Source organism: Gadus chalcogrammus, chromosome 14 (assembly GCF_026213295.1).
Source record: "Gadus chalcogrammus isolate NIFS_2021 chromosome 14, NIFS_Gcha_1.0, whole genome shotgun sequence".
Classification (NCBI taxonomy): Eukaryota; Metazoa; Chordata; class Actinopteri; order Gadiformes; family Gadidae; genus Gadus; species Gadus chalcogrammus.
The window spans coordinates 12,078,071-12,090,693 of NC_079425.1; the positions used below are offsets into that span (position 1 = coordinate 12,078,071).

The 12,623-nt window shown below is 45.0% G+C and overlaps 1 protein-coding gene across 1 annotated transcript in view; it reads right to left on the reverse strand.

Annotated features, from left to right (window-relative positions):
* LOC130403793 (fibrillin-1-like) overlaps positions 1-12,623 on the reverse strand; it is a 44,102-nt gene that overhangs the window by 29,829 nt on the left and 1,650 nt on the right. The window contains exons 2-21 of the mRNA XM_056608277.1: positions 11,906-12,058; positions 11,690-11,791; positions 11,519-11,635; positions 10,979-11,125; positions 10,457-10,576; positions 10,075-10,200; positions 9,782-9,904; positions 7,916-8,038; positions 6,834-6,986; positions 6,133-6,186; positions 5,908-6,033; positions 5,621-5,746; positions 5,377-5,496; positions 5,012-5,149; positions 4,624-4,674; positions 4,376-4,501; positions 3,523-3,750; positions 2,617-2,742; positions 1,549-1,677; positions 522-647 (exon numbers count right to left, since the gene is read on the reverse strand). Coding sequence (XP_056464252.1) covers positions 522-647; positions 1,549-1,677; positions 2,617-2,742; positions 3,523-3,750; positions 4,376-4,501; positions 4,624-4,674; positions 5,012-5,149; positions 5,377-5,496; positions 5,621-5,746; positions 5,908-6,033; positions 6,133-6,186; positions 6,834-6,986; positions 7,916-8,038; positions 9,782-9,904; positions 10,075-10,200; positions 10,457-10,576; positions 10,979-11,125; positions 11,519-11,635; positions 11,690-11,791; positions 11,906-11,981 — 2,437 coding nt within the window. The 5' untranslated portion in view covers positions 11,982-12,058. The remainder of the gene's footprint in view (positions 1-521; positions 648-1,548; positions 1,678-2,616; positions 2,743-3,522; positions 3,751-4,375; positions 4,502-4,623; positions 4,675-5,011; positions 5,150-5,376; positions 5,497-5,620; positions 5,747-5,907; positions 6,034-6,132; positions 6,187-6,833; positions 6,987-7,915; positions 8,039-9,781; positions 9,905-10,074; positions 10,201-10,456; positions 10,577-10,978; positions 11,126-11,518; positions 11,636-11,689; positions 11,792-11,905; positions 12,059-12,623) is intronic.

Below are 12,623 nucleotides of genomic sequence, written 5' to 3' on the forward strand. Positions count from 1 at the left end.
TTGAAATGAAATATACAAGCAGAATGAATAACTGGCTCATCATTGTTTCAGGGTCTTAATGAGCTCACACACACACAAACACACTCATACACGCACGCACACAAGCACGCAGGCGATCATTCACACACACTCACACACACAAGCACGCAGGCAATCATTCACACACACACACACACACACACACACACACACACACACACACACACACGCACACACACACACACACACACGCACACACGCACACACGCACCTACACACACATACAAACACACACAAAAACACACACACACACACACACACACACACACGATACACACAAAATACAATCAGCTCATCAATAAAATTGTTTACACATAGGGCATTCAAATACCCATGATCTGGCTTCACCCCACCCTTTCGAAACAACCAAAGAACCTGAGTCAGGCCACACTAAACCCAGAGAACAGTAGGACCTATTAGTTCACAGCCTTGTAGTTTATCGGATTGATCAGTAGAGAGAAGGACCGGGGACAGTCACTTACCTAGACAGGCGGTGCCGTCAGTGGACACCTGGTGACCGTCCGGACACTCGCACTCAAAGCTGCCCTCCAGGTTCACGCACAGACCCCCGCGACACAGCAGGGGGTTGGTCTCACACTCGTCAATGTCTGGGAGGACAGGTTAACACTTACTAACTGGCAAAAGATCATGTCCTTATTTTGAGTGTGCCCACCCGGTGACTGAAATGTTAACATAAGTTATCCGATGTAGACACAAATTATTCTAATGACGGGGACAACATTTTTTATTAGAACTTATAATGACACATATCGGCCTTTGTTGTAGCTTTGGGTATCGCCCTTGTATGCAACAAGGTTCATGCAACTAACCCCAGCTATCTTCAAGACATAGAGCGGGTCAGAGACTGGAAGGCAGTTTTCTGTGGTGGGAAGGACTCTCAAACATCCTAATGGTTCTTAACATAATAAACACAACTCTGTCCCTCCTTAATTCCCTCTACTCCCCTATCTCTGTGTGTGGTTGTGAGTGCATATCTTTCTTTCTCTAGCTGTGTATCCGTCTCTCTTCCGTTTCTCTCTCTGTCCCTTTCATCCCTCTGTTTTTGTCATATACTCAATTTATCTTCCCAAATACATCTATCCCATGTAAATTCCTTTGTCAGTCTCTATGTCTCTCTATATTTCTCCATCTGTCTCTCATCTCCTTCCCCTCTTTCTCTCTCGCTCTCCCCTCTGATTACATCAGGCATAATGTAGAGCATGACTAGCATCCACACCCAGGGACCCTGTAGGCCCAGAAGGGAAGAGGAAGTGACTGTGATATGGGGCTAGTGCGGTTCTAAAAGAATAGCGTGTTCTACAGAACCCTCCACCATTTAGAGTCCTTCACAGCGATGGGCCTTGAAAAGAAACAGTTGCTGTAAAGGACTTGTGTAGACTACATAGGAATTCCTGTGAGTGTATGAGTGTATGAATGAGTGATTGAGAGAGAGAGTGTTACGGCGTGCGTGTGTGCACATTTGTTTGTGTCTGTGGTTTGGCCACTTACCCATGCAGTTCTTCATCATCATGAAGCCACTCTCATATCCCTGGAAGCACTCGCACTCAAAGTCTCCCGGTGTGTTCACACACGTGCCCTGGCCACACAGGTCAGGCGAGATGCGACACTCGTCGATGTCTGCAAGGGAACACGAGAGCAAAGGAAATGTGTGTTAACCCTATTTTACTTAAGTGGTTCTACGATAGTGTACCCTAGCAATTTTAAACCAAATCCAAAATAATGCTGTTGAATGAAAACTTATCCTTTTCCATGTATATGGATCCTTAAAGGGGCTTTTTTGCCATAAAGAGAGACAGCAGAAAAGCGCAATATTTTGAAATGAAACAACTTAGACGCAAATTACATGGTACCTAAAGCCCCTTAAAATATGTTGAGTAAATTAGTAATTTGGATATCTTCACTTGACAAAAATAAGATATTGTTTGTTCCACTTTTGACTGATGGGAAAATCAACCAAAGTGTATCTTTACACCTCTCTACTCTTAGCGGGCGGCTTCACCAGACAGAATGAAAAGGATCTGGTTAGTTCTGTACCAAAGATAATATCTAGTGCAATGCTTGACCACACCTTTTAAGTAATGGGGAACAATATCCGTCTCTCTCTGTATTAGAGAAGCTAATTATACACAGATTTAAAGAGCCAAACTCTCTTTCAAAGTTCTCTCAATAGTCAATGCCTCTGAGAAAACTCAACAGTTTGACTTGTTTTCCCCCTTTCACTAGTTTTCTGGTGACATTGAATGACATGGAAGGCTTTTTGCGCTGCACATGTTGGGAGAGTTGAGACCTAACAATGTGAACGATGTGCATGCACTACAACCATCGACCGTACTGATCAGAACTAATGAGTGTGGTCACGCTCTAAATAACTGTACACAATCCCAGATAGCAATGGAAAACTCAAAACGAGCAGTTGGTGTTGGAATACACCAATGGAATTGTTTGTATTGCTGTCTTTTTTTGTGATGAAATGAAGAAACTCTGGTCTATCTAATCCAGAATGGGCCGTCAAAGGTCCGCATGAGAAGCCAGCAGGTTGGGTCCTCCGCCACTGACCAGTGCAATTCTTCTCGTCGTGGTCCAGAGAGTAGCCGCTGTCACAACGACAGCGGAAGCTGCCGATGGTGTTCCGGCACCGTCCGTTGCTGCACAGGCTGTTGATCATCCTGCACTCGTTTATATCTGAGACGCAGACAGAGAGACACACAGACAGGCAGAGTCACACAGGCAGACCGGCAGAGAGAAAGAAAGACAGACAGGTATAGAGACAGACAGACAGACAGACAGACAGACAGACAGACAGACAGGCAGACAGGCAGACAGACAGACAGACAGACAGACAGACAGACAGACAGGCAGACAGACAGACAGACAGACAGACAGACAGACAGACAGACAGACAGACAGACAGACAGACAGGCAGAGTCACACAGGCAGACCAGCATAGAGAAAGAAAGACAGACAGTCAGGCAGACAGACAGGTATAGAGACGGACAGACAGACAGACAGACAGACAGACAGACAGACAGACAGACAGACAGACAGACAGACAGACAGACAGACAGACAGACAGACAGACAGACAGAAAGACAGACAGGCAGGCAGAGAGACAGACAGACAGGAAGAAACAGGCAGACAGAGAGACAGTGAGATATACAGAAAGTGAGACAGACAGGCAGGTAGACAGACAGGTAGAGACAGACAGTAAGACGGGCCGACAAACCACAACAGGTCTTAATAATCATGAACAATGCTTTTTTGAATATTTAGAGATTTTTCACAGTACAGTATTTGTAGTCCTATCATTTGTGTGTTTGTGTGTGTGTGTGTGTGTGTGTGTGTGTGTGTGTGTGTGTGTGTGTGTGTGTGTGTGTGTGTGTGTGTGTGTGTGTGTGTGTGTGTGTGTGTGTGTGTGTGTGTGTGTGTGTGTGTGTGTGTGTGTTTGGGTGATTGATACCGTACCTTTGAGGAAGGGCCTGCCGTTGATGAAGTCCCCCCTGTGGGAGAAGCCTGGGCCCCGGGGACACAGCTGGTTGTAGTCCTGGGTACCTTTCTCTGGACACTCGTCACATTCTGGGCCCCAGGCTACGCCCACAGAGCAGCAGCACGCGTCGACGCGATGCTTGCCCCCAATAGGGGCCGCACAGCGCTCGTCCTCGTGGGTCAGGTAGCAGTGCTCTGTGCGCAGGTCTGGGGGCCACAGAGACGTTCATGCATTGCATGTTAAAAGAGCTTTCAATGCCGGAGTACCAGATTTAGTAAAAAAAAACTGAAAGGCCCTATCAAACAGAAGCCGGGTGACATTTTTCTAACGTCTTTCGTGACACGTATGTGTAAAACTGGAGGCTGGGGTTGCACAAAGGTTTTCAAATTGTGTGAGGGTATGTCACGGGGACCAGGGAAATAGATAAAGATTATAGATATTTGTTTCCATGAAAAACCGAGTCTAGCTCACAATCACCATGCTATGAGTTTCAGTTGACAATACATTGAATGAATGGGACTGATTATTCATATTTGTGTTTACTTTACAGAAGTAATCACAAAAGAAAATTGGGCGCACTTATTTGGAAAATACCTACATTTATTATTTAAATTTTCATAATGATTTGTTTGTGTGTGCTTGTATTGAAGTTATTCATTCATAGGTTACCCAATTGGGACTTTCAGAGCGCTAATTTCTGGGCACTTCAGTTGTTTGGTAAATGCTCCTGTAAAGTGTAGCTATGGTTATAGTATTTCAACAGCAGAGCACAGATGTATTGGGTGAGTTTTGTGAGTGTTAATGTAATACGAGTTAGAATAAGGTACCAACCAATACATGTCCTGCCACTGGCGTCCACGGTCATGCCAGCGGGGCACTGGCAGATGAAGGAGCCCTGATTGTTGACGCATTTCCCATTGACGCACACCCCAGGAAACACCTCACACTCATTCACGTCTGGTGAGAGGGGCAACAACACACATTTTTAACCCTTTGGATGTTGTTCTCACTTTTGCATATTTGCTAAATGTTCATTAGCATAGCATAAACAAAGAGTTGAGGCTCAATTAATATAGTACCTTCACAGAGATTTCCTTTGACTCTGGCGTAGCCCTTACTGCAGAACGGATCTGGGGAAACGAAAGAGTCAGTGAGAATGACCGGACAGAAATACTCTAAATGAGACCAACAGCTGCTGTTGCTCCATTGTCATCCCTGTTTATTTTTGTATAACAAAAATGTGTTTAATATTGCATTGTTTGGATCTACGATCAGACACAACAACTATGGCCCAGAAGATCCCACTTCGTGTTTCTCTGCAAAGATTGAATGCAATGTAGGGAATACTGAAGGATTTCTCTTCCTATACTCTCAAAACTCTAATATCTGGTGCCCTAGGACATAGGACCATAAGGCATGGAGACCCGCCCCTCAGCTGATGGCGCTGCCAAGGCGTGCTGGGCCTACCTGCTTCACAGCGCCCACAGGGGCTTCCCCAGGCCTCCCCCAGGGTGGAGCAGCAGTGGGACTTGAGCGTAGCCCCGTTGATGTTGACCTCACACCTCTCGTTGATCATCTTCAGCCAGCATGTGCCTTTAGTGGTCTCTAGTTACATTCCACATAAACAGTTGGTGAACTCATGAATACTTAATATGTTCTTTTTTTTTTCTCAGTGTTGCAGCGTTGACTATGACGGGTGACAAAACATGAGATTTGTATTATATTTGAATTGCGTGTAACAATACTCTGTCTTTTGCACACTCGATGTCACAATGAATGTGTTGGTAGCATGTGTACCTCCTGCAGATGGCATAACTTCAAGTTCCTCTTACCTATACACTGTAACCCAGTGGTGTCCAGTGTGCTGCCTGACGTACACAGACACACAAAGGACCCCGGGCTGTTCAGACAATCCCCGTTCACACATGGGCTGGACAAACACTCGTTGACGTCTGAAAGAGAAAAAAATGGGGGGTCAAGTCTCACCTCGCGTGCTTCTTTCCCCTCCCACAGAGATGTTAGATGAAGGAATATCGAGTTGTGAACACAGACGAAAGAAGCGAGCATCGATCTCACCATCGCAGACATCCGTCTGGGTATCGAAGCGGTATCCTGGCGGGCAGTGGCAGCTGAAGCTCCCTGGTGTGTTCCTACACAGGCCGTTGTCACACAGCAGTCTGTTTACCAGACACTCGTCAATGTCTGGAAAGCCACCGCACAATCACAAATTACACCTCACGCTTCCATGATACTTTAAGCTGATAACCATTTTATAACTAAAAGTCTTTATAACTAAAAGGCCGTTGTTTAAGGCCAGAGGTGTCAGTGGTTATAGTTCAGGTGCTGCTGTTCGTGTTACCCACCTACACAGCTCTTCCCAGTGATGTCCACCTCAAAGCCTGCGTTGCAGTTACACTTGTATGTTCTCAGCATGTTCTCACACACACCGTTATGACAGATGTCAGGGTCCAGGGCACACTCGTTAATATCTGGGGAGGTCAGGCGTTACGCTGATTGGTCTGCTTTATTTTTACACAACAGAAAACATTGGAACAATCAAAAAAGGACCAAACCCTAAAGCCATTTACCTCTGCCATCACTGGTTGTGCCAAGGTCATTTGGGCACAGGCCCTGGAATTCCGCTGTAAGACACAAAACATGTGATCCAGTATACAGTATAATCTTTATAAACATATGTAAACATATATACTGAACATCCTAAAAAATACAAATCTCTTTACTTCGTAAGGAGATCTCAAAGCAGGAAATGCAATAGCATATCATTATCCATTTCCAGGCCTTCTTATTTAGCTGCAATGTATATAAAACAGCCGCTTTAATGTGGAACGGCTCCGGAATCTTTTGATATGAAGACTTTAATTGTCCTGAACTAATGAGTAGTGACTTGCTGTGTGGGTGTGGGTGTATTCGTGTGTGTGTCCACATGGTTTTAGGGGTTAGTGGGTGTAACTGTGGGTGTAACCGTGTATGTTTGTGTGCGTACGTGTATGCGTGTGTGTGTTTGTCTGTGTATTTGTGTGTGTGTGTGTGTGTCTGTAAGTGTGTTTCTGTGCAGTGTTTGTGTGTGTGTGTGTGTGTGTGTGTGTGTGTGTGTGTGGCATATACTCTTGTGTGTCAGTGAGATTGTTGTCATGTAGGCATGTGTTTGTGTGTGTTTGTGTTTTTGCGTGTCTGTGTCTCTCTCTGTGTGTGTGTGTGTGTGTGTGTGTGTGAGCAGGGTGGGGTTACACTCTGAATGCGTGACCATCAGGGTTTTTAATATCCTTACCAGAGTTTTTGGCCGGGCATGGCTGGCAGGGCTCTCCGAAGGCATACTCCGTACTGGCACAGCAACACTCAGACTTGGTTACTGCTCCGAATAAAGGCTTCACACACTGTCCTCGCTTGTACCCACCGTAACATGAACTGCGCATGTGTGTGTCTGGGAGGGCGAGAAAGACATTACGGATTGAGAACGGAGTAGTGGTGAAAAGGAACATCAGCTCAAATCATATCTGGAACGAAGAATGGGAAATGGGAAGAGACGAAGAGAGTGTGTGCATGTACGTGTGATTAATAATGAGAGGCAAGGCCAAAAGCTGAGTCTGTGTGGCAATGATAAACAGACAAACAACGGAATAAAAAACAAACAGTTGTCGATCTCAATCTTATCCAGCCTTGGATTTCATGCATTCTCTTGCGCTGATCTCATCATGAGCTCAACTTACCAAGGCATAAGTCCTACTGGAAGCCTAACAACATTTCAACACTTTGGCACAACAACCCAATTAAATGTCATCGAGGGAATGCAGGAATGTAGAAAATGGGGACAAAAACAAATGAGAGGTGGAAAAGTAAGGTGTCCTTGATTAAAGATGATGATAATCACCAAGGGTGTTGTCACTGTTGTGATGGTGTTGTTACTGTGGTGTTGATGGTGTTGTGGTAATAATCCTGTTACTTTGGTGATGGTGTTGTTACTGCGGTCATAGTGTTGGTGATGTTAACGCGGTGATACAGTGGTCACCATAGAGAGATTATTTTCTATAGTATATACTAAAATATAGAAGAGAATATATCTTGATTTATATAGTTAACAGAAACCCAATGAATCAGCCAATGGATTTTTGACACGATTTTAAACCTTGAAAAGAATCATCAATGTGCCACATAAATATATCATCTGATTCGACGAAGGGTCTGTCCTGACAAAACACATTGCCTACGCAAAAAATCGTAATCAACATTTTTGTCATCCATGGTGCCATGCGGATACATTTGCTCTCCCCTCATTGGAAAGAAGTGAAGAAAGGCGCAGGTGCTCAGAAACAGACCCAATGTGGACATGGGCCGTAAGGGGGGGTTACTTACCAACACAGACCCGGCCGTCGAGTCCCACGGCCAGGCCAGGCATACAGTCACAGCGGAAAGAGCCCTCTGTGTTCACACAGCGGCCATTCATGCACATACCAGGAGTCTCACACTCATCAATGTCTGGAGCCGTGAGAAAGAGGGGGAGAAGAGACAGGGGTTAGTGGTGAACCTGTGACCACTTGGTCACTGTTCAAGAGTGACTCAAAGGTTGTACCGCGCTGTCACTGCGGTAACAGTGCGATCACCTCATCCAAAAAGTAAATTACCGGCATGGAGATCTACAGATATGATGTGAGGAAGATATGAGTTCTGAAATCGTACTTACAACCATGGAAAAGATGCTACTAAGCACAGTTACCACTTAAACAGGCAGGCATTTTTGATAGTGCATACCAATTGAATGTCTGCCTAACAATGTCTGAGGAGAATTGAAAACCAATAACCATCCCAAGCTAGATCCAGGTATTTCGATGTGAGGTTTTCATTGTTTGTGCACTTGCTTGATATTCACATTGGGATGAGTTTAGTGTCTCACAACCACGGTGCATTTCTATCACAGGGCCAGTGGTGGAGTGGCGGAGTATGTCTCCAATAAAGAAAGTGATGTTTGCACCACAAACACCACCGCCGACCCCAATCAGCGTGTCTGCAAATACAGAACAATTGAATGTTGTACAGATGTGAAATCGGACCTGTGTTTTTTTTTTTCAAATGAGGTGGTTCATTCGTTTTGCTGTTTGGAAGCACGGGCCAACTCTGCAGCAAAGAGTCAGATGGATGACCTCAGTCAAGAAAACAACCTCCCTATGGCTCTATCGGCCTTGTGCTACCATTATCTAAGTGAGGATACTACACGATGACATGATGCTTGTGATGTCTGGGTGTGTCGGGATATGGGGGAGGTTTTCCTTGGAGTAGGGGTACTGGAGCTCCACTAGACTACCGTCTTAGTCATGACTGCATATATCAGCACCCTCCACCCACACAGCTTATTTATTCAACACTTACTTGGACCAGTTCAGTATTTCTCAGCACATCTACCCTCCAAAGCAACATGGTACCAAATGCTCTGTTAATGGTTAGCGTTCTTTTATGTTCAACTATTATACACGAAGGCATTCGTTGTTATTTAATGTGTTTTTTCTTTTATCAAGGGTCTTAGGGCGTCTTGTTCACTTTCACAGCAACAGTTGATTCCTATGCAGTTTTATTTTTTTACTAGGCATTGTCATAGGATCAGGCTGAACGTCTCCTCTTGAGTCGTTAGCTGGAGTGCTTCTGTAGTGTCATGGTTCGGGCAGAAACCAACCATATTATTCCCTCTCTGTTCAGCAAGTTCAGAGCAGGGTTGCTGCGAGCGCTTCTCAGAAGTGCTGAGCTCCAGCTCTCTGCTACCTACAGCTGGCCCGGTCTGTGTGTGTAGGGATTTTTCCAGGGCTTTTAGGGGGATTTTTCACTGGCTGTTCTGAGAAGCACATCATAGAGAGACTGGGAAACCCAAAGAACAATCAAAGTAGACACTTTCCAGACTAACCCAACAAAACATGGAGCTTCAAACTCACATGCCAGGAATACATCTGATGAATGCTAAAGTATGAATGCTAAATGTATTTTCTTCACCAAGGAGGCAATGCTTTCAGACATATTTTCATATCTGTCTATGAGTCCAACAGAGTCAAAGCCAGTAATTCAATTTTACCTTGCTTATCTGTACAATTTTGACCTTCGGACGAATGGTGCGAGGGAATTCCATTACCCCCACTATGAATCTATCCAAGGTGTAGCGTGAAACAAACTGATCTGTTTTCCAGTGAATGATCTCAAAGGCCATTGGATGCCTGTTGAACACTGTAGGATACGCACCTACACACATGCGTCCGCTTGCCATCAGCAGGAAGCCAGGTTTACAGATGCATTTGAAGCTGCCGTCCTCGTTGATACACAGCCCATTCAGACACATGTTTCTGATCAGGCACTCATCCTGGTCTGAAAATCAACAAAAACTGTGTTTATACAACTTACACACACACAGAAGAATTGTTGTGCGGCAGTTTGGAGGAAAAGCCAACGCATTAACGTGTGTCTAGCAGCCTGATCCATTGCCACAACATAGTATGTGCATAGGTTATTTTGTTTTACGTAGGCTGGGGACACACCTTCACAGTTTTTTCCATCTGAGGTGATCACAAATCCGGCATTGCAGACACAGTGGAAGCTGCCCTCCGTGTTTAGACAGCGTCCATTGTTGCAGATACGCCCGTTGGCCACACACTCGTCAATATCTTAAGAAATATAGCAAAAAGGTGTTAAGCAAGGCTAGGTGTGTGTCAGTTTAAAAGTAGGTCTCTGTTTGTGTACGACATGGTGTATGTTTTTGTGTGTGCCTGTGTGTCTGTGTGTGCGTATGTGTTTGTGTGTGCTTGTGTATGCTCCTGCATTTGTGTCTGTGGGTGTGTGTGTGTGTTTGTTTGCATGCGTATGGACTGGGTGTGTGTCTGTGTATGTGTATGTGTGTGTGGTTGTATGTGTGTTTTTCACCTCTACACTCTGTCTTGGTGGCAGTGGTCTGGAAGCCAGGGGGACACTGACAGATGTAGGACCCGGGTGTGTTGACACATTCTCCGTGCGCACACGGGTTTCTGTCACATTCATTGTCGTCTAGAGAACAACATCAGCATTCGGTGAGCGTCTGATTCTCAACAGGGCTGTTCATGGGCTGCATCATTTTTCAATTTTCATATTCCTCAAGAGAGTCGTAGTTATGTAAAATCCTAAACAATGTATACCGTAACCTAGGCCAATGAAAACAGAGTTTTGCAAGTTCTTGCATGAGAAACTCTGTGACCGTTTCGATGACCGTTTCTTCCCATAATGACAAATCCTCTCATGATTAATTGCTAAACAATGAACTAAAAAGACGAACATTCAATGCAGCTATGCTTCCAAAATGGAGGCGGTCATTACGAGGTGACGTCGGGACATTCAAGCCCTAACAGGGGCGTTATCATCTTCTTCTGCCTGTGTCGAAGAGAGTATATTCATTCAATGTGAGCCTCTTACCCAGGCACACTCCTCTGCCGTCCAGTTTGAAGCCCATGTTGCACTCGCAGCGGTATCCGATCCCCACCGTGGGGATACACCTCCCACGCAGACACAGGTTTGGGAAGGTCTGGCAGATGTTGGTTATGTTCTGGGATAAGATGAGACCTGGGGACAACGTTCACACAAAAGGACCAAAGACGTTATGAAAACGAATGGCGCATTTAAAGGTCGAAGTGGTAGCGTAATCATGGACTGATGTGAAAAGGCAAAGTCAAAAGATTTAACCATAAGATATATATTGTTAACCAGACCAATTCAACATGTTCAATGATTTAATCATTAAATTACACCTTCAATTTGGATATGAGAATTTACTGTTAAGATTTGTATTCTCATGTAAACAGACTAGTATTCATTGTTTGTCATGTTTCAACTACTTCCTGCAGGAAGGAAGTAGTCTAAACATGTCAGGTACAAACAAATGAATACAAGTCTGTTTACATGAGAATACAAGTTCATTTATCGAGTTAGACTGAATGAACTTTTTTGAGTTAATACCTGGTACAGGTTGAGGTTGCAGGGGGAGTTGTCCGGGAAAAAGGCCTTGGTTTGGTCCTGGATATTGGCCTGGGAATGGTCCAGGATATTGACCCGGGTTTGGGCCTTGGTTTGGGCCTGGGTACTGGCCTGGGTTTGGGCCTTGGTTTGGGCCTGGGTATGGGGCAGGGCCTGGGTACAGGCCCGGGCCTGGATAAATCCCAGGAATTTGACCAGGATTCAATCCACCATTACCAATACCAGGTAACGGAGTGCACAGTCTGGTCTGCTCATCTGCAATGGAAGACAAATAAAGAGGTCAAACAAGAGAGGGACACATAAGAGCTTGAAAAGCAATCCTTTGTTTCACCCAGGCAGCAAGGGCGGGCAATGTGCAAGAGCCCCAACCTGCTCCCTGGATAGGGCACATCTCTGGGGCAGAGCCGTCCGACCAGCAGCGTCCATTGCCACAGCAGCACTGCATCTTGCTCAGCAGCTCGGAATTCTGGTTAGCACATTGTCCATTTAACAGGCTGTTATAGCAGTATCCACTCCGTGCATCTAGAAGACAAATGGAGAATTATATTTGATTATGGAGAGATGGTACCGGGAAAGTATATTTGCTAGACAGCCAGACTGTTGCTTGCTAGTGTCCCAAATATATAGGGAGTTTATATCGTTTATACTAAGAGTTAATCCAAACATGGGTGGGTGCTTTATCTATGTTGCCAACTATCTCTGCTTAGCGCCCTTGACCAAGGAATTATTCTTGTGTGTGCAGCAGGCTTGGATGCACGATCTCATTTGTGCATTCAATTGTGCATGTGTGTGTGTGTGTGTGTGTGTGTGGTGTGTGTGGTGTGTGTGTGTGTGTGTGTGTGTGTGTGTGTGTGTGTGTGTGTGTGTGTGTGTGTGTGTGTGAATGTGAATGCGAATTCAGAAAGAAAGAAATATAGAAGGATTATGGTTGAATACACATGTTTAACAGAATAAGAAAAGTAATCCTTCATCAGAACTTTTTGTTGTTGTCCTTTTCTTTCTCACAGGAGATGAAAGCATTTCCCTGATATTCGTTTCCTCGTCCTGAGAAGGCGTCATTTCCTGTGAATCTTGGCATAGCGCTAGC